The sequence below is a fragment of the Aquila chrysaetos genome, chromosome 1 (assembly GCF_900496995.4).
Source record: "Aquila chrysaetos chrysaetos chromosome 1, bAquChr1.4, whole genome shotgun sequence".
In the NCBI taxonomy this organism is placed as follows: domain Eukaryota; kingdom Metazoa; phylum Chordata; class Aves; order Accipitriformes; family Accipitridae; genus Aquila; species Aquila chrysaetos.
In genome coordinates, this window is record NC_044004.1 from 48,248,707 (window position 1) to 48,271,314 (window position 22,608).

The following is a 22,608-nucleotide window of genomic DNA, read 5'->3' on the forward strand; positions in this document are numbered from 1 at the left end:
CACGATTGATTTGTCTTCATACACAGCTAGCATTTTAATGTATGGATCAGTACTGCTTGTCCTCCACAAGTACCTAAGTACTTTTTAGGTCAGCTCTGTAGCTGGTCACATTCTGGCTTTGTTTTTTTATATTGCCATTAGTAATGAGACAGTCAGAAATTACCATCCTGTCAAGGATTTCCCCCTTTTCTCATTCGATATTGTAAATCATCTTCCCTGTCTAAAAGAAAGATTTTGATAATCTGCTCTCAGATGATAACAGAACTGCAGAAGTCTGTTTTCCCAACAGATTTTTGGGCTTTGTAGGATTGTACAACATTCTCTGTTGACCTGTACCATTTGTAGCCTGAGGAATCTCTGTCCTGACTTTACCTCCACAGGTCACCCTCATTTATACACAAACAACCTCCGACAAGTGAAGCAAGAGAAGGCATAGCCAGAAGGCTGCTAAGAGATATCTCACGCCAAAGCTGGTCACCAGCACCATGAAGATTTTTAGTCTGCATACTGAGACTGGCAGAACTTAAATATTCTTAGTGTGTTCTCATAGTCAGCAACAATTCTTGGGACAATACCTTCTGCAAAAATTATATAGTCTTAGCTCTATTTAGCTAAAAATGGATTACCAAATCAGGGAAGATAAGGCAAATTGGATTTGAACTAATTAATCAATTAATGTCAATCTAGGCTTTCCTGAACTATTCAACTGGAATTGTGAATCCAAGTTCAAAACAAACTGCCTTCCCTTCAGTGCTAACAGAGTTTAACAGAGGCAAACTGAGACCTTTTTTTTTTTTTCTTGCCTTCAGCACACACATGCCCTAGGTGTTAAAAGAAAAGGCACATTTCCTGAAGGACACCATTCTGGGAAAATAAAGCCCTACTGTATTTCAGAAGAACATGTATATATAGATATGTATGTATGTATGTATGTATGTATCTATGCATATATAAAATAGTTCTGTGTGAAACTGCAGAAACATGATAAAATTAAACATTTTTTTCTATTTAGCTATTTCTCCACCCAAAGAAACAATTTGAGACAAAACAAGCAACAATGTGTTTTTCTCAATATTTATTTTTCCTCTTAGGTCTTCCCTGCAGGTTGAGGGAGGTGATCCTTCCCCCTACTCAGCACTGGAGAGACGACACCTGGAGTGCTGTGTCCAGTTGAGGGCTCCTCGGTACAAGAGAGATACAGAGCTACTGGAGAGAGTCCAGTGAAGGGCCACCAAGATGATTAAGGCACTGGAGCATCTCTCAGAAGAGGAATGGCTGAGATAGCCGGCACTGTTCAGCCTGGAGAAGAGAAGGCTCAGGAAGATCTTATCCATGTGTACAAATACCTGAAGGGAAGGTGCACAGAAGATGGAGCCAGGCTCTTTTCAGTGGTGTCTGGTGCCAGGACAAGAGGCAATGGGCACAAACTGAAACACAAGAGGTTCTGTCTGAACATCAGGAAACACTCTTCGACTGTGAGGGGGACTGAGTGCTGGCACCAGTTGTCCAAAGAGTTTGCAGAGTCTTCATCCTTAGAGACAGTTGAAAGCTGTCTAAACATGGTCTGGAGCAAATGGCTCTAGGTGGCCCTGCTGGAGCAGCTGGGGTTGGAAAAAATTACCTCCAGAGGTCCCTTCCAACCTCTGCCATTCTGTGATTCTGTGTAACCCATGAAACAAAATCTAACCACTTAATGAAATAAAAACAGCATTATTGTAAACAATTAAGAACTGCTACCACCTTCACAGAAACTGGTAATATGTGAGACAAATTCAAGCAAAATTTCATGAAAATACAGACTTAGAAGCATGCATTCTCTCAAGCAGATTTATGCAAGCATATGTTCTAAACAGCTGGAGAAGAAAAGTGGATAATAAAGTATTAAACTTCAAGTTGCAGGTATCAACTTTATACTAATATAAAGAGAACTGCATAACTTACTAAACCAGTCCTATAATGGATTGTTATGTAAATGCTTTCGATAAAGAAATTTGGAAGGACAACTCAGGAATCTCAGCTCTGTTCTTGCCAGTCGGAAGGCAACGCCCGTAACAACATCAGAAACTTAGGTCTAGGCACTGAGGCTCTTCTCAGTTCCAAAAAAAAAAAATTCTTTCTTAAGCAAAATTCTAACCAAAGTCCAAACCAAAATTTTACAGAAGAGGCATTGATTGGCCCACAAAAACTGAGGGGATGAAAAGCAACTCCATTGTTTTTCTGTGCTGTGCTATTTCAAACAATGCATTACTAACAGTCTGAAACACGAAAGCCTTAAATTACTAAATTATGAGGCAAGGGACCAAGATTAAAGAAGTCAGTCAATTTTTTTCTCCTGTTCTCATTTTTTCACACAGTGTAAAACTAGCCAGGTACCACAATGGCAGACTTACTCTGCTTTAAAACCCTCACTCTGTACCATTTATGATTAATAGTTGACCTGTGGAGTAATAAAGGGAGACTTTCATCGTCTGTGTGGATAAGCTGCAAATTTTGGCACTCTCACTTTACAGAAACAAGTAGCTGATTATACTCTGTTTATCTACCACTGAAGTTTGTGAGTATCTGTGGAGTAAAGCACTATTTAATGTCATTGAAGGTGTCAAAAGCTAGGCTTTATTAACCAGCAGAGACAAGAAAAAGTTCAGGGTTGAGGGCACATGACTTTCTAATAGGGACAAGGGAAAAAACACAGAATCAGACAAAATAAAATATAGAAAAGATGCACTTTCTTCAATTTAGAGGTAATACTAATTTTTAGGCACCTAAGTGCTTTTGGCTCAGTCTGAAAGAACAGTTTGGATTTAAATTAAACTTTGTGCTCACTTACAATAGGTTTGACCAATACTATTAAAATTCTATTTAATTACAGTGCAACAATAAAATTTCCAGAAAAGCCTAACAAAGTCAAATGAAAATGGGAGTTAAATTTAGAATCAATATTTAAACCTCTTTGGAACATACGTTATTTGTGAGAACTCCTAGATGGATATCAGTATCGTCCAATACAATCTTCTCAAAAAAGTAACATTCAGACTGAGGACAGGTCAAAAGTGTGTTTTGGTAGCTGCTTTGCACAACCCAGATTTCTCCTCTGCCCTACTGATCACTTGTCTCTGCATGACCTCTCGACTATGTTGGCAGAACTCTCTCAGACAGAGAGAACACCAAACCACATGAAGGAATAGATGTGGGTAAAAATAATCCAGAAAAAAAAACCTGTTCTTTTGAACCCAGTTCATTTCCTCAGTCTAGTTTATTTTATAGCTTCACAACAGCTAGAGAGACACAGCTGAACAAGTTGTCATAGGACAAGCTTGAACAGTAAGAGAAGAGGGACTGCGTAAGCTGCCTGTGCTACCAAAAGAAATGTTTGTCAAGCAACAGCTTCAGCACTCTTGCAGCCAACTTTCCAACATGGTCCTCCTTGTCTGTCTCAACATTTTGAATAAACAGGGACCTAAGAAGAGGATGGTTTTGATTCTGTTGCATTCTTCTGTATATGATTACTAACACCTGCTGTAAAGTTTGAACTATGGATTTCCACAAAGTAGAATCTAAACAAGGACATCAAGTATATCACTATCACTATACAGAACTAGCCATTCACTATAAACCTGAGCTAGCTTATAAAAAGAAACCTAAAAGGTAAATACTCCGATACAGCAGTACAAATACCTTTGTCATTGCATTCCTTGTAAATCTCTTATCTAAGCAAGATCATGTTTTTGTGATATACTCATGAAACTGGAACAGATTTTCTGAGCAAGTATATAATGAAACTGTGCTAGAAATGTAGTATGACTAGGGAATAGTTTAAAAAAAAAAAAAAAAAAAGGATGCTTGCTGTACCTGCTTAGATTCTTTTCTACTTGATGAAAAGTATTTTATATCAGTTGCACTATTTCTAACACCAAAAAGTTTTTATTTGCTGTTTTTCCTCAGATATATCTGCACCTTGGATCAAACTCTGATTTTATACCATTAGATATGCAAGGTCTGATCAATTAAATCTTTCTGTTGCTCTGTATGGACACAAAGCAGAAGCCTCTTTCCCATTTCACAAGTGAGTTAGCACACATGACGATATGTAAACTCTGTGACTGAGGAACATTTTTTCCACTTCTGGGGCTGTAGGTGTATATCCAGCCACACTCCCACACAGTGGTAGTATGAGACCCACAAACACATCTTGGTTCTGGGACGGACCTGGCATGCAGGCTGGGAGGAAAACACTCTGCTCGCCAGCGAGGCCTCATCAACGCACATCAGCCTCACAGTTTGCACATAGATGAAGAATCTAGGACACAGAGACAAAATGTCTGTGTTCTCACAGAACACAGTAGACAGTAAGAAATATATGCCAAATATAAAATAAAGTGGAAAAAAGAACCCCAAATAACCCAGTATCTAATTTCTGTACATGTCATCTCCTTCTTTGAATAAGGGGATATTGTTCTGAACTGTTCCTGATTGGGTCTGTTTGCAAATTAGTGCTGGCTTTCCCAGCACATGGCTGACCTGTCCTTAAAGCAACACAAATGATGATGGCTCTTCCTGAGTCAGTACTGATGCTACTGCTTCACAGAGGACAGCAACAATGAAAATGATTGTTTGTCATCACTTCACTTTTGATTTTCTTGATTTTGTCCTAATGACATAAACTTCCAATGTGTACATCCCTTCAGACATTACCTTCATATCTATTTCTGTACCATGGATCTGCTGAGCTACTGTTTTGATGATTCCAATGACAATATCCTGGAGACCTTCTCTTTCCGAATAGTAATGCAGAATGAGTCCCTTCCCCTTCTCTGCATCAGTGCATCTAAAGGAAGGGGCTCGCATACCCGGGTAAATAGTAGCAAGGTGGTCATGCAAAGCATCCAGGTTCTGAAATAAGAAATTAAAAACATGGTTATATGGCATTCATGTATTAGTTCTGAAGAAAGTAAGTACATATTCTGTCTAATCTGAACATCTCTTTTCTCCTACTGCTCACACTCCCTGTGCATTTGCCTTATTTGTAGAACTGTCATCATAGCAGGGTTTTCAGGTAGCTTGGGATGTTCCTTCTATCTGCTGTGGCAATATTTGGACAATGAATGGCATCAAAATTAGCACTATTAAAAATTATTCCAGATAGTAAGAATTTATGCTTGACTCTGCTGTATTTTGAAACACTCCGATGATTAAAGACCTTGTGTGTGTCTCTCAATCCTGTACCTCATCCATTTTCATCCCTTCCAAATTCTAGTCCCTACAATCTCCTTTTCAGATGTGAATTTAGGTGTCAGATACAAATACGCATGTCTGAATAAACATGAATCTTTTTCCTTATTCTCAATGAAACAGGCTAGTTCTGACATCGTAACAGTCAACCCAAGTTTACAGAGCCTGACAAAGTCTCAAATTTTAAAGTAAAGATTTTAAATGATTGAAAGACCAACCTCAAATACATACTTTCTTTGATAATAATTGAAAAAATCCACAGAATACATAGAACATATCACTGCTGCTGTAATAATGTTTCAGAACAGGTTATTCAAGAAAGGGAAGAGGTTTTCTGTTTTTCCAGCTGATGTCCTGGACATCTTATGTATTTAAATTTTGACCAGACAAATTGCTATCTGGGAGGAAAGCCAAATTATAAATTGATAGGCATATCTAATAAGGACATTAAAGAGAACAGTGAGATCAAAATCACACTTAGAACACAACGCTAGCTCTGGCTTTGATTATACAGCAATTATCAAGGCTTCAGTTTACTATTTACTGTATATTTAACACAGAAAGAGCAACCTAGAGCAACCTTGCTGGATAGTGCTGCAACCCACATAATTATCTGTGTTGTAAAATTCATATGACTCCTTTACATCTTAATTCCAGAACATTACTGCATGTTTTAAATGTTGTTCTCCAACCCCTACAGGTAGCTGCTAGCACCAGGCTTTGCATACTGTTTTCTGCCAGCACAAGAAGTGAGGTGAAAATATTTTCAATGTGCTGTCTGGGCCATTCTCCACCTTTCATGAGCATCTGTCGATCATCAAGTTTGTGGAAGCATACTGAACTTGATTTCATGTGAGCTGTGAAGTGCTCAAACAGCTGCCTCTTCTCCTGGGAGGCCTCCAGAGGAAATGAGACTCTTAGAAATTAATTCCGTAGGATGCACTCAGCCTGGAACTTCCTCCTTCAGTTTTTTTAGTTTGTTTCAAATTCATGTTTTTGTTGCTATATCAAGGCCTCCAAATTAAAACTTGAAGAGGCAACAATCCAGCTGTTAGCAGGCATTCAATTGCAAAAAGTATAATGCTTGAAGGCAAATTCTGTAAGATCTTTGCAGGGTTCAAGACAATGAAATTGGAAAAGACTGCTTTGAAAGAGTGTGGATGAGAAAAGAGCAAGAGAGCTGACTGGCTCCAAGGGAGTGCCCCACAATCTCCTTAATTGGGTGCAGAACTGCTCTTTCAGTACCCATGCCTCAGAAACAGCTGGGATATATTGACGTTTTGGAAAAAAACTTTTAAGGAGATACATGGGAAAAGATTATAATCTTCCAGTTACACAGTCATCAACACTTGAAGAATTTCAAAAGGAGTTTGTTATGGGAAATGGCCAATGTCAAGGACAGAATTTTTATAAGATGGTTGTCTAATTATTAACATTTAAGTCCAGCACAAGCGTTGCTAACAAACGGCAGTAGCCCCATTCTACAAGACCACTTTGCCACCCTACTACCCCATTACTGACATTGTCCAAGCAGTGTCACAGGTAAGCCCATGTGATACGCCCTTTAGTCTTTACTCTCTGATCATCCAGAGTGGGGGATTTGCCCAGGATGTATTGCAGCTGCTTTCCAGTCCCCAGTGTGTCTTTTCTTCCTATGCCTACTGATTATGGGGTGAGCAAAGAGCTTATAGTATTCAGAACCTTGCTACAACACAGTCAACAAGCAGTAGAGATGTGCTTCCTGACCGAGGAACTGCAATCACTCCCAGATCCTGTCATTTAGACACTGTCATTGTCACTCCCACTCCTACTTTTTGTTGTGTTTCATCCATTCTAAATTGATATTGCAGCTTCTGGAAGAACAAATGTGTCTTTTTTCGCGGGTTTGTTCACCTGCTGCGGGCCAGAGGTGCAGTCAGGTATAGATAATAATAGCCAAAGCTCTCTCCCTGAATTGTTGGCTCCTAGACTGCTCAGATGTATGCCAGAGCTTGTGCTGAGACCAGAGACACTAATTCTAGAGCTTTGGACAGCAGTGATCAGCTCCATGGTGAAACAAAGGATCTCCAAGCAAGAAGAAGCAGTGATACTAAATCAGGCAGATTCTGGCCTGTCTAAAAGCAAAAGAGTTGTGATTGGCACCTGAAATACAAAGATATGCTGTTCAGCTCCACATGGTACAGAGCATCTGGAAACTTTTCTGAGAGGAATTAGTCCCCTGAAATTTATTGCATTGCAATTATGAACAACTAAATAGCCATGTAAATGATTCCCTAAATAAGAGCACTAACCTCTGCTCCAGTGTTTGATTTTCATTCAGTAGAAAGCTACTGAATGTAACATAAAAGCACACTTTGGGTTTCTTAGGAGGTACCTCTTTTCACACTGCTTCTCTTTGGCACAGTGTCTTTCAATATGATTTGCAATTTTTCCAGGCCTGTGTTTTTCATAGAAAGTATAAATATTAGATTTAGTTGCACTATCTTTTTCCTCTTTCATGAAACTTGAAGTACATGTGTTTCATCTACGGATAAATTTTCTCTGAGATGTCAAGGGAAACAGAACATAAATATGAGATATACTTTCACATGCTTTAAAAAGCTTCAGCACTCAATTATTTTGTATATCCTGGATTCAGTACAGATTTCGAGAAGCACCTTTTGGAACTCTATCATGTATTTTAAGAATTTGACAAAAGTTCAGCACATTAAAACCAATCTGCACCTTTTTTGTAATAGGTATATAAGTCAGTTTCCTGACCTAATCTGACTGCTGGAAGATGCAAAAATAATAAATCATGGGTAACGTTCATTTTCCATCATAATAAAAAGCTAAAAAGTGCACTTCTGGCACAGCTACTAGTACATTAGTCCTGTTAAGATTTACAGAAGTATATAATAGCCAATGTCATCTGTTAACACTGAAATTCAAACAAAGCAGCTTAAAATACTGTCATTAGAAGAATACAAATGTAAGCTGTTCATGCTTTTACAGAGGTTTGGTGTGCACTGCAACTCTGTCCAGTCTTTTTATCATCACACATGGTAAGGAATGGAAAGAGAAGTATACTATATGGAAAAGGGGATGAGGGAAAGGAATAGGGAAAGACTGGCTCATCCATGTGTACCCAAAGTGATGGGGCAATGGGCCAGCTACATCCTTTTTTTACCTCCTCCCCCATTCTTGCTCAACCCTAACAGCAACTTCAGTCCTGAGTCATCTTTAAAAATTACATTTATCTGAAGGCTTGCTTTGAGGGCAGCCTGTGAATGAAGCTACGAAATATAAAGGATGTCACATCCCATAGACAGACAACAGTATGCAGATCACACATGGTATGCATATGTTGAAGCATACACATACCCCATCTGTCTACCCAGCAATTACAATCCATGGGATTTGTACAAGAAATCTGGGTTGACTACATCTAGGATGCTCTGGAACAATCCAGATTTTGGGGCAGGTAGTGAGACATGGAAGTAAATATTCTAATAATCCAGCAAACTATGCACTCTGCTCTTTTCACTTATTATTGCTGGAGAGATTTTAAAGGAACAGATGACAAGAGGCTGCTAAATTTCCAGTGAAAATCAATAGAGATTTCACTTAGCTTTTGGGCAATCTCCCATGAAATGTTAATCAGTTCAGTGTTTTTAAACTCATTACAGCACACAATTTTATGAAATTGAACAGTCAAAGATGCTATGGGAAAATTATTACTCTATCAGGTAATTGAATAATATATTCACTGAGAGGGAAAGAGAACAACAATGCCAAAACTGCTGAGTGGTGGAAAGCTCTGTAGAATACAAATACCAAGGAAGAAAGTTTTCAGATACCTCTCCACAAATAACTGGAAGATGATACAGTACAACCTGTATCTCCAAATCTCAAACTGATCTGTTGACTAGACCATACATCTGTCTGGTATCTGAAATAACTTTGCACAAAATTCTTACCTGCAAAAACTCTCTGACATTTGAGCCCAAGACGCGTAGAATTGTATCATAACCAGATTCTTGACAAAACACAAAAAACATCTTCCCAAACATTTGAAGAATTTCCCCGGCATTTAGGTCTAGTTAAAACAGGAAAATATGATTCAGTCCAAATGCTGCATTTCATGCACTTTGCTGACTACTTCAGTCTCGTATTCATAAAAAAGACAGACAGTACCTAAACTCTACCAACATCCAGAAGGTCAAGAATACGATAAAAACAAGATTCAGGGTCCACATGGCAAATAATGAGAATTCAACACAGGAATTTCATTAGGATTTACCAATTACCATTATGACTTTGCCACATTGTGCATTTCATGCATGTAGAGCATTTTAGATTTTGATACAGATGAGACATCCCTACTTGAAAATAAAGGAACTCAGTTGTTAGTAATGCTCGCCTCAAGGGAGTAATTTCTGGTTTACAATAGCATGAAACCACATCAGCTGCTCCAATTCAACATAACTACTACAGTCATCAGTCTTATGGGTTCTTGGCTAATTACTGATTCAGAACAAATTCATAACGCACTTGGGTCTGCAGATAAAATAATGCTGACAGGCATAATTCTACCTTTTAAATTCCAGACAAGAGCTGCAATGACTGAAAATGAATGGAACCCAAATCAATGGCAGATATGAAATGAGATGTGCCCATGCCACAAACATTTATGTAACTCAGCAAGGATTCATTCACAGGCTGCTCTTGCGGCAGTGGTTGAAACCTGGGTGTACTGGCAAGGTAGTTACAGCAGTGTATTTTTACCTCATGACTGCTTGTAACACTGACTATGCTCTGTGGATGAGGTATATTACTGCAGTTTAAGGTGTACCTACAACTTGGAATACTTTGGAAGCAATAAAAATCACTTCAAGGAACAAAAGGAATAATGTCTTAGATAAAAATATAAAATTCTTTCTTCTGAGATATTTGAAAAATTCTCTTTTTGACCAATACCCTGTTTTCACTTCCTCTGTGCTAAATCCTGTTTCTCTCTGCTACACAGATTCTTGTGGAGGTGTTTATCTTTTATGTGACGAATGGGCAAAGAAGATATCCGTATTACTTACTGAGGACCTTGCTTGCAGCTGCAACCAGATCATACGTTTTGGAATCATCGTAGATTATTCTGACAAGAAACTGCCCTTCTTCATCCAGCTGTGCCTCCTTCCTAAAAAGAAAACAGAACAAAATCTTGTTGGTTGAGGAAGAAGCACCATATCGATAAATTAATTACATATTGTTTGATACCAGTCTTTTAAATAAAATAAGTTTGTAGGTTCTAACTTTAAGAAGTTAGTTAAGATAGAAAATTGCAAATAAATCTGTTTATTGATCATCTCAGAGGCATTAAGGTACAATACAAATATGTCAGACCACATGTGTTCTGAAAATAGTAATTAGCTGTGAGAAAATAAACACAATTTTTCAGTACAGAACTTCACAAAGAAGTTGCTGAACTAACAAAGACAGGATTTGCATTTTAAAATAGGGGAATATCCAATAATCCAGCCCAAGATGGGCTCTTTAAACACTTTTTAAGCAAGTGTTTTCATTCCTTCCAATTTTGATTACACTTTATTTACAAAAGGCATGGGATGTTTTTAGCAACCATTTGCATGTATCTTCAAAGAGGAATCTAAAATTCAGATGTAGGTACCTAATTGAATACCTTTTTTTCAGACTTCTGCACATGCCCAGTAGATAGAAAAAAAAAAAAAAAGATGCTAGGATTTTGTAAGGCCTTGTTTTCACATTGCACGTCAGTTCTTCATGAGTAAAAGTGTCACCACTTAGCTAGAACACAATAAAAATACACATTTCTTCACTAAAGAAAACAATTCTCAACCCCAGGTTTAAGACAAGACTCACGTATGTCACGTGTACACTTACTATTGCTGCTAAGTAAAAAGAAAAACCAAACAACTCCTTTGTTTTTCAGGATCATTCATTATTCTCTTCAGCTTGAACATTGAGTCAGCAGCTTGTCCAAAAGGCAGCACAACTGTAGGCTTTTTTTTTTTCCTGAGGAAAACAAGTTGATATCCCTAGGCAGTGAACTGTTGTGCCTTCGAAGCCTTGCATTTGACACAAGTCAGTTACTAGAGAGGGCCCACAAGTGTCTTCCTCCTTATTTTACCCCATGTACTTAACACAGGAGCCAAGCCACTGGTGCTGCAGCGGTGGCCGAGTCCCAGCTCTCGGGAGGAAGACAAGGAGCACCTGCATGGCCAAGTAGACCCCAGGACCCTGAAGGGCCAGCTGCCCTGTGCAGCTGGTCTTGCCACACATAGAGCATGCCAGTGGATGTGGCCATGATTCTGCCCTGTTGCAAGTGCAAGTCACTTCTGTGTTTGCTCCTCATCCCCTGGAACATTCTCCTTCAGCAGAGAGAAGGGGATGTGCAGGAGGCACACTGTGGTCTCTGATGAAGCCATGCTCTGTTTGTTGAAGTCCTCATCTGGCAAAGGAGCATAGCCTCCTTTCTCAGTATAATTTTTATAATAGCTGCTCACCTTCTGTGGTCTCGCCTACAATGACTCTCTATAGAGACAATGTGCTCTGCAGAAATAGTGACAAAAGAGGAGACATTTGAAGGTACTCATACTCTAATTTATGTGCTTAGAATGTATTTTGGCTCAGCAAAATGAATATGATCGTGGCATTGATAGGATCTTTGCAGGTGGAGGGTCACAGCTACCTCATTAAAAAGAAAAGATACTGTTTCATCTAAACGCAGCTTTATGCTGTAGAACAATTCAGAAAGACAGAAGAAAGGCAAAGAGGTAGGAAAGCCTACAAGAGAATGACTGAATCACAGCTTCATATGTCACACCAAAAAAAAAAATCAGTACAGGGAGTTATTCTTCAGAAAAAGCCTTAGAATTAGAAAAAGTATCAAAAAGGTAGATGATGAGGTAGTTTTTTATAAAAAATAAGAACATGTCAAGCAAATCAAGACATTTATCAGCTCAGAACTGGAATAATTATTTTTCTAACATATAAATGAAAGAGAACCATGAGTAAAAAATTATTTACTAGTACCATGGTGGTAATGAAGGGTTTTTACCAGAGTAGGACAGAAATGCTCCTTCAGATAAAGCTCAAACATACAGTTTAACAGCCAATACTTCTAACTGCTCTAAACTTCTAGTGGTCATCAGAAGAATTATAAACCTACAAAAAGTAGATTCTAAACCTACTATGTAAAATCCTGCATCCCCTTTTACATCAAAATCTTTGTCTCCATCATCATAACATGATCAACCATCAATCAAAACTCTTTGACTGAAACTTAGATTCCAATTTTCTAGAGCGGGCATAATTTATTTTGCAAATTAAATAATACAAAATAATAATGCCTCCATAACAATTCAGGCATTTACAGTTGTAGTGGAATTATCCAGCCATACAAACAGAAACATTTTCTGTGTTACTCAAAGGGGAGAAAGGTCTGAGAATTAAGTGCTCTTGTTCATCTTAAAACTGCTAGATGGCAAATGGTACTGCTGATAAGGCCTGATTCCAACCTCATATGGTAGTATTCTATTGACCTAAATGAAATTACTTGTCTTTTAACCCTCCTATTAGTAATCATCAGTCTTTGATAATCTGCTCACTTATCAATGAAAGTCTGGAACCCATTATTTTCTTTTTCCTCTTTATCTTCCTTTAATCATGCTCATCACATTCTTACTGACCAAAAATTATACTACATTGTTTTTAATATTTCAAAAATACATCTACTTTTTTTAATTAATGAATGAAGTCTTGTAACTGCTACTTGAAATACACATTTTTATACTCACTCTATGAATGGGCACAATGAGCTAAAAACAAGCTAAGCAATTTTCCTAAAGTAATATGACAAGGCTATAGGGGAGGTGAGACTAAACATCCTACATATTTCTACATAAAAGGAACATCACTCTCTATTCAATGGCATGAAAAACATTAATAAACTTAATGGGGGTGTTTATTTTCGTACTCCAAAATAGTACTTATGGTTCTCCTCCCCAGCCATTCTCTGACAACTTCAGATCAGCCTGCAGGATATCAAGTCTCAGTGATTCCTGAAAACAGGTCCCATACCACGTATTCCTTCTTTTCCTAAGTAGGAGGAGAGCTGGAGTTATTAGTGGGAAACTTTGTCTTGAAGCATATTAGGTCAGTCAGGGACAAGAAGGTAGAGTTTACATTTCCTAAGAACTGAACTGAAATTAGTATGAGAAAAGAAAACCATCTTGATTCTTTGATTCTCATTCCACATGGTATGTAACTGGAAGTCAGATACAGTTTGGAGGGAAGTTTGCAAAGGGTGAACAAACTTTCCCACATCTCTGATACACACTGTGCTTTCTTTTAGTCTCTCTGATCTCAGCCAAACCACAAAGGATAACACATCTGGAAAAGCAATGAACATCCTCAAAAATACTGCATACTTGCACAATCCAGTAGACACAGTTTTTGTGTGTGAGAATTTTCTCTATTAAAAAATGACCCAGTTTGATGATGCTGGTTTCTCTTTCAAAACTTCTTACATTTCTTTCCACTTACATTGACTGGAACTTTTCCTGTTTCCTTCTCTGCACCAAGCCATGCTTTCTTTTTTCTTATTTATTTGCCTTTAGTTTACTTTGTCAAAGTTTTTCTTCAATGCCTCCAGTTTCTCTGAGCCACCACTTTTTAAAATCATCGTTGGTTATTTCAATGCCTATTCCATTTAGATTATTTTAGCTGCTTTGTTTTTCTCCAGTCTTCTCTAGATCCTTTGGATCGATCACTCAGCAGCCATCTTCTCTGTAGCCTTAATGATGTATTTCCCATTAAAATAACTTTATTGATAAAGTTATACAAAAAACAGTTCAGTTAGCAATCACATCTGCTTTTCTTGGATATAATTGTCTGGGGTGAAACTCACTGCTCTAAGGCTTCACTCTTCCTCAGTAATAGCAGTCTTGCTGGGTATTCCAGCCATACAGCAAAGGACCCAGTGCTTGTACTGCAGGCTAATACTCCAAAACAAAAAAAAAAGTCCTGCCCTATAGTTATTTTTATTTTTAAAAGACAGAGAAAAACATATTTTAAAAAATGTAATCCAACAATAGCTAATCTTATTTTGGGAATTTTTTCTAAAAAAATTGTCAAAGCAAATATTTACTCCTGCAGAGGATTACACTCCTCACTCAAAACAATGTGGGCAAAAATCTCTTTGCTTGTACTACAAATATGGCAAATACTATGACAATGTCTGATCTAAACCTGTGTCTAAAGATAAACTGCCTTTTTAAAGCCTTGCTTGAAAATTATTAAACTCCAGAACTTTTTTCTTCCTTTCCAGGACAATTCCTTCTCCATACCTCTAAGCCCTGTTGTGCTGGTACATCCCAATTGTTTAGCTGGATGCTGAGCTGAAATATAATTCAGTTAGATACTTGTTTTTCTGGGTTATTTTTCTGCTGATGGATTTCCCTGTCTGCTTCATCACCTGGTCGCAGAAGTTGCTGTGCATACAGAACAACATGTAGCCACACCAAGTGGCTGAGGACAAGATAAGAGGTTCAGTGAAGTCTGCCTTTCCCCTGCCTCCAGTGAGCTGGGTCTGCAGCTTCTGAAGCCTTTCTGCCTCCCTCAGTAATCTGACAGCAGTGAGAACTTCTGAAAGTCTTTCTCTCTGAAATATTTTATTAGCCTTATGACTACATGTGATGGGGAAATGCTGCTGTAAGCTTATCCAAAATGGCCAATGCGATGTGAAAACACTCCTATTTTCACAGAGGCACTTGTCCTTCAGCAAGTCTACAAAATTGCAGGTCCTCTAATAAACTTGTTTCAGAGAGCATAGCATCACAGCTATCAGCACCAGAGAGGCTGACTATGATGTGACCACCAGCAGTCTAGGAAACAGGATGAAGTCATTGAAATGTTCATTCAGGTGAATGGGCAATCCTTAGCTTGTTTCCTCATGGCTGCAGTTTTCTCACCTAATTACCTTACCCTTGCCTGATCTGTCAAAGCTGCCTGCATTTACACTAAGGAACTGGTTCTACAAGGGTGATATGAAGACATATATGAGAGTGTTGTGAAAACCGTTATAACTAATACTAAAAGTGAGGCTGCTTTGTCAGCATTGCAGAGCTGCTGTGGTTGGCTGTCCATCAACAGTAATTCCTCCAGTGTGACATAGCTGGTTTTAACTCCATAATCTACCAGTACCACGTATGAAAACAAACCTGCCTGTGTACAAAAGAGAAGTATGGCTACAAACCTGAGTATGTGAACTTTAAAAGAGCAGAAGGCTGCAACTGTTCTCATCTGAACAGCTTCCCTCTCCTGGCTGATGGATGGTTCATGAGCTGAGATTAGAACTGCAATATAACACAGCATCCTTAGATGCAAAGAATTTACATTTGGCTGACCATAACCCATAGCTTTTTATAAAACCATGGCATTTCCTTTGAAATGTTTTGCTGCAATCTTTATTCCCAGTTTTTGACCAGATAAAATTATGGGAGTAAATTAGCATAGCTCTAATGTTTTCTGCAGACCGCAGTGTTTGATCACAAAGGCATTAAAAGCAATAACATGTTGGTGGCTTTCTTAAGGGCTTGACTGGAAATGAGCCAAAAGCAACAAGCTCTGGCAAATTCCCAAGCCCTGGTTAATTCTTTAGTGAAGCAGCAGCACAACAGTAGCAAACTTTAACTTTCATATGGCCTTTCTTTCAAAATAACTAAGTCAAATAGAACAGAATTTACAATTAATGTCTCATTTACATTTCTAGAGACAAAAGAAGGGTGTGCTTTGTTCCCTAGTAAGTTTACATTCAAAACTTTAAAAAATTTCAGGATTTTAATGCTCTCACCCAAACTGACTCCTGTTGTCAGCACATGGGATGTAACATTTCATGGTTCAAAACTTACATCCTATGTTATGCCTGTCCTAACTGCTACGGTCTGGCAGCCCTTTTTATTTACTCTAGACTAATTTTGAATGATTACACAGAGCTATTCAAATTGTGGGAAACAAAGATTCCAGCCCAGACTTTTCTAAAATGCCTTTGTTTTCCTCCAGAATGTTTACGTTATCCAGGTTAATGTGAGGAAGTTTACCTGGGAAAAAAGAACCTTAACCATTGCACCATGGAAAATAACACAGCTGTAGAGAGGCCATTTTTCATGTACAGATTTGACTTTGAAATCAATGGAAAAATTCCTATTGAGTAGATCAAAGCAGGATCAAGGCTTAAAGCAGCCTTTCCTCCATCAGTCATGCTAACACCCCCCCCCAAACTGCTGTTGGTCTAGCAGCACAGAATAGCGTTACAGGTGATACTACATGTGTACAATGGGCCCTTTGAAAATCTTTCCCATTGTGAACCTAGTTTAGTATTTGAAAACACACTACTAATGTTCAAAGGTAATGTTAATAATTCACAGAGATGGATGAAATGTTAAGTGTGGACAAACATTCTGACAAAAACCATTCTTAAAATCAGAATAGATCTTGCACTGCAGATTTTTTAACCACAGATTGCACATATTTTTATTTCACATAGAGGAAATATTTTCTCTATTTTGAGGTAGTAAGGATTACTTTCGCCATCTTCAGAGATTTTACAGACAACACAGTAGGACAAGATGCCACGTCAGGTTGGTCTTACTTAAATAGCCCATTCTGCACAAAGTGGATTTTAGTCTAGTTTTGCAGTCAGATTGTAGTATTTAAAGGGAATTTGAGTAAATCATAATCAAGAAGAAGGTTGCTTCTGTCAGAACTTTTCTATTCCTGTGAAGTAGCACTTGCTATCCTGTCTCTGCAGTCAAAGCTGGAATTAAAAAAAAAAATTCTTACAGAAAAAGAACCCTTCCATTACAGAATTTAGCATGCAGTAAATATTGAGAAAATGTAATGGATACTAACAGGAAAAAAAGATGGTACAAGACTGCATGGAACCAGAACTTTGTATCCTGAAGATGCACAGGCTTCTCTGTGACACAACATTATTATTTAGAAGCTGTTGGTGTCACTTTAACAGATCACCTAGTGTCCCAAAAGCACAACTGGATCTCTTCCTATCTAAACTCCAGTCTGAAGTGCATGCCCTGGGTGTGTCACCTTGAACACACCACAACAACAGCTAGTTCCATGACCACCTCCAGGACTTCTTCCATGATAGGTATTGTTTCTGTTGGGACTTTTGCCACCATTGTGCTTAACTATTCTTGGTGTACCAGGGATGGAAAAAGTGCTCATTAAACTGAAGAGACCAGTCAAAACAATCTTAATGACAAAATAACACTACTGCACTTAGAAACCCAGCATGGTTCTGATCTCACTGATAGGGGCATGTCAAGTTTAATTCCGTTCCAAGAGTAACACTATTAAACAGAATTACATGTGTCAGAACTAAAGATGGTATCAGTGAAATCAGAATCATCGTCTTCACATCTCTTTTACATTAAAATGGCAAACTCACTGCTCATTATATTACTTCACAGATGGTTTGTGTTTTCAAAATGCTTCGTGTCTTTTTTTCATGTATTTCACAAAGATGCTTTGCTAAAAATTATTAAAAAATATTGAACCACTCTTCTCACTCCTCCCAAAAGGAAAAAAAGAAAATAGACTCATACATATTGTGGATGGTCCAGAGATATTTTAAAACACCCAGCTGGGAAAAACATAAATTATATTAAGTTACAAGATTAAATAAAAATGGGAATCTGTCCAGGAAAATGACGTTCTGGGTAAAGTAAATAGGTGTATTTATAGACTTCAGAGTTCTAAGCTATTTCCCAGTTTTACAGGCTGGATATGAGAGTGTTTAATGTAGGTTTTCAAAACAAGATAATCCTAGAAGATACAGTTAACAAATGTACAAAAGTTCTTTGCTACTACTCCAAATACTAAAAATATTATTAAAAATATAAAGCTGGTGTTATTTTGCTTCCTTTTACATAAGTGGACTAAAAGGAACGGTATTTACAAAATACTCTTTTAAACATTTCATTTATAAGAGTGATATAACACACAGTATCCTGACAGGTCTAAAAACACTTCCCAGTTCTGGGAAAACTGCAAAGTACCTGAGAGATACTGCAAGAACACTCACACCATGTTTCACAACATGCCACTATTTCCTTTTAGCCAAGTCTTTCCCAGATGAATTAAGGAATTTGGCATCCACACAGTTTAAACTCCTGAACTCCAAGCAGGTCCTTCCACTGTGAGGAACTGAAGGAGCAGGAAGTATAGTGTACTGACCCTACAAATCTTGTGCATATTAACATCCAGACCTATGAAGAATCATCTATTCAGCATTAGTTTTAAGAAAACTTAAAAAAATACTGCTTAGACCTTTGGAATAGTATGAAATAAGGACTTAGAAACATAAACAACAATAAATGTTCCTACTTAAGGCCACTTTTTGGATAAACACTCATTAATGTTAAGAGGTATATGGATTTAAAAAATTAATCTATTGTCCTTTCATAACTAATGGCTTTCCAAAGTATCTTTCTGACATCCATTTATAAGTAATCTGCATTTTTTTAAAAACTGTTATGAGATTGATTGAATAGAACACTCCATCTTCAGCACTGGGTAAACCCACATGGTGCTGAGAAGGCAGTGAAAAATAAGTTTTCATGTTTTTTCACAGACCACTGCAATTGATTATAACTGAGTCCTACATGACCCAAAATAAGTATGGACTTCCAATCTAAAACTCTAGTGAATAGTCTATTTTTTCATCAGTGTTAGTGGTGAGAAGACAATTAAGATAATTAAGACAGAATGTCTGCAACATTTTTGAGCATGAAAGAATAGCAACTTTAGGTAAACTGTAAAGCAAGCATTCTTTATAATAAATTAGTTGTGGGCTGGGAAAGGGACATACTGAGCAAACTCACAGCAGTTCAACAAAGCAGGAGAGATGATTCTCACGGGACTGATGACCACCACTGCAATATACAGCTATACATGTCTATGTGGTAAAACCCATAACCCACTTGTTAGCCACCCAGACTTTTTGTACAGTTCCTGGCAAGAGAAGTACCTAAGGAATAGGAAAGCGAGCAATTTGATGGGAGAAATCCCAAAGGCATTAATAGGATCAAAAAAATTGAAGTCCTAGGCACATCCAAACCTACACTTACATGTTGAAAAAGAGTTTGGCACCAAGGTTCTCTTGCGAATCAGCCCTTGTTGAGAAATACTACATATAACTGGAAGACTTTTCAGTCACTTCAACTACACATGATAACTAACTGAAATGCCACACCTCACATTTTGTACAGATCTTTGACTCTTACCTCTGGTTTAGTTTGCATTTTTATTGCCCAGGCCACATTGTGGTTATGTAGACATAACATGCACACACACACACAAACACATATACATACACATAAATATTTATATGCATATGTATCTACATATACAAATATAGTTTCTCCAAAAACTTTACATTCTAAGCTGATGATTATCCATCTTGTCTCCTAGCAGAAGTGACACTGATAACACTGTAGACAGATTGGTATAGACTATGGTACTGTTTCACATGCTTTTTAAGAAGGGTTGCCCCTTATATAGAAACTACAGTCAGCTGAAAACTTAGAAAACATGACATTTTCCAGAATGATTATGAAGAAATAAAACGAGTGTCTCATAAAGAGCCATAAGCATTTTTTTTTTTTTTCTTGTTTTGCGAAAGCAGGAAAGATAGACTCAGGTACCACTCATAGCAACATTAGTGAAGTTTGCTGCAAGCCGCATCTCCCTGCCTCTCCCTGAGCCTGCATGACACAACCTACCAGTCACACCTGTGAGCCCACAGAACCTGTTCCTTTTCCTCCAGGGTACCAGTTCTTTCAGTACTGAGGCTAGATCGTACCCATTTAATGCACAACTATTCCATATTTTATTTTATCCCATTCATTGATTTATAACCTCAGGCTGGATTTGCAGCATAGTTTTCAAATCCAGCTCTGAAGATAGACTTATTCCTTTCTAACAAGCCTTCCTGTGGAATTGATCCCTATACTATTTGCATGCACAAGCATTAATTAGCTCTCCAACAAGCTCATGAGGCCAATTATACCATGTCCATTTTAAATGGCCAAGACTATCACAGATCAAAAAAGTTTCATTAATTTTGGGTGCCCAGTTTGAGACAGGTGGACCTGTTTTTTCAAGGTACTCAGCACTTTTTATGCTCAAAACACAGCTTTCATGGACTTCACGTGACACCAGCATCAGACCTACAAGTTACCTGAACTCCAACACCTCCCAAGAGCTTACTGTTGCAATTTGTAACAACAGCCTTTCATTACAGCTTTTGTGCATATTTTTCTAGGCTTCCGAAAAGGCAAACTATACTATAGTATGAATTATTATTACATCTAAACATTGTGCTAAGCAACAGTAATAAGGTAAAACCTTGATTTTTACAGGATTTGTCAACAAATGTAAATTCTGGTTTGCCATATTAGTAAGCAGAAAAAAACATCTCTGACAAGGTGACATTCTGAACTCAGTACACAGACACAGTAAGTCAAGCTAGTGCCTTTATTCTGCAGCTACAAAAGTTTTTTAATTTTTTGCTTTGTTAAAGAAGCATAAAAATGGACAGTTTTTGCTATGTGAGAAATTCCCAGGAAACAATGCAAGTTTGAAAAAAATCCAATTCTGCCCCCGTAAAAAACCTGCAATATATATTCTTAAAGGCAGAGTTGAGTAGATTTTCTATTACATTATTTGATTTTATATGATTTACTATTTTGGAATATAACTGCAAATAAAATTAATCAGAATATCACATCCTGTCAACGAGTTCCTAAGTATCTATATTCTAGTGAAAGTCAGTGGAGGACATTTTTAAATGCATAAATAAATAAAAGCATCTACCTGTCCTGACTTAACTAGCCAACCTGCAACAACACTGATGTACCTAACTGCTAGGAATGCCTTTGAAAATTTACCCAGTAAACATGTATTCTTAAATCACCTGTATTTTACGGCAAAAGCGACATTGAGTAACTAAAGTCTGACCTATGTTAACCTTTACTAATATGATGCAGAATTTTCTATGTCTGTTTACTTTTCTAAAGGCAAATGATAGCCCTGAAGTTTATTTCACTCCCCAAAATTGTACAGTTTTCTATCACTTCAGTTGAACCCAGTTTGAGACTGAGGAGAGAAGCTTTCCACTTACATTGCACCAGGATACTTCCTCAACCCTGTGTTTCACCGTTTTAACCACAAAAGGACAGTTACAGCAAACAAGTTCTGAAGAGTCAACTAGCCTGGAACCTTGGTAGATGATAACATGTGAAATCTGGGGGAGAACAACAAAAATTTCCTTCCTCACAGGACAACTGATTGACTTTTTGCTCCTCCTTTGTGTGCACTTCCAGATCATTGGTCCACATAAAGTTTGTGCCACCTAGCAGGCTCCCCAGACCTCGAGTCTTGGCATTTAAGAGCATATGTGGACAGCACATACCAGCCTAACCCACAAAAAGAGGACAAAAAAGGGCAAAGCCAGGATGATGCCTTAATTCTACATCAAGCACGGAGCACCAGAAAAATAAGACTCTTACTTGCTTTCTGCATCCCACGTTAAGGTACAGCCAGCAAAGGATACATGGCTCCTGAGGCTCAAAATGCCTATTTTGCTACTGTGCAAGCTTCAACACAGATATTATTTTCTAGAATCAATTAAAAAGTGGTTTGACCTCTAGGTAGTTACTTTTTGCAAACACAGAGTTTCCAACTTCTGATCTAGTTTTTCCATGCTCATCAGGCTACACATGTTTTTGTGGGGACTTCTACCATAGAAACAGAAGAAAGATGAAGACTGCAGTTGACTGGTTGTGCCATTTCATTTCCCAAAACCATATCTTTCATGTACCTCTGTGGGAAAAATACTAATTTATTCTACAGTCTTGTGATGAAGCTTTTTAATGCATTTCTTAATAAGATATTTGAGTTCCATTCCTTTTCTTGGTAATATATTTGAAAGTGTCACAGTTTGAGCATCTAACCTGGCCTAAATTCAGATTTAAGAGCCCGTGGGAAAACCCTGTATTCATTTAGTCAAACACAGAGGGATACTGTTGGGAAACACAGGATAAATTACTATTACATACTCCCTTGCTGACAACATTGCTCTAGCTCCCACATATTGTCCTGGAGCTGTTTCAAGAAGACATCCCTGTTAATGCTTGTTACACAATTAAACCTTTAGAGCTGCTGAATGGAGTGCGCAGAATTTCACATATATTGGCTGTTCATTCAGCTCAGCCAGATGTGACACCAGTTGTAGAAGAGCTCAGATTTTATCATGATAGAAGCCCCTTTCAAAAACATGTAACC

The 22,608-nt window shown here is 37.9% G+C and overlaps 1 protein-coding gene across 3 annotated transcripts in view; it reads right to left on the reverse strand.

The window, feature by feature from the left end:
* The window catches only part of GUCY1B1 (guanylate cyclase 1 soluble subunit beta 1), a 59,871-nt gene that overhangs the window by 32,260 nt on the left and 5,003 nt on the right, over window positions 1-22,608 (reverse strand). For all 3 annotated transcript variants that reach the window (XM_030017117.2, XM_030017135.2, XM_030017127.1), the window contains 3 exons: window positions 10,302-10,402; window positions 9,189-9,307; window positions 4,693-4,890 (listed from right to left, as the gene is read on the reverse strand). In XM_030017117.2, coding sequence (XP_029872977.1) covers window positions 4,693-4,890; window positions 9,189-9,307; window positions 10,302-10,402 — 418 coding nt within the window. The remainder of the gene's footprint in view (window positions 1-4,692; window positions 4,891-9,188; window positions 9,308-10,301; window positions 10,403-22,608) is intronic.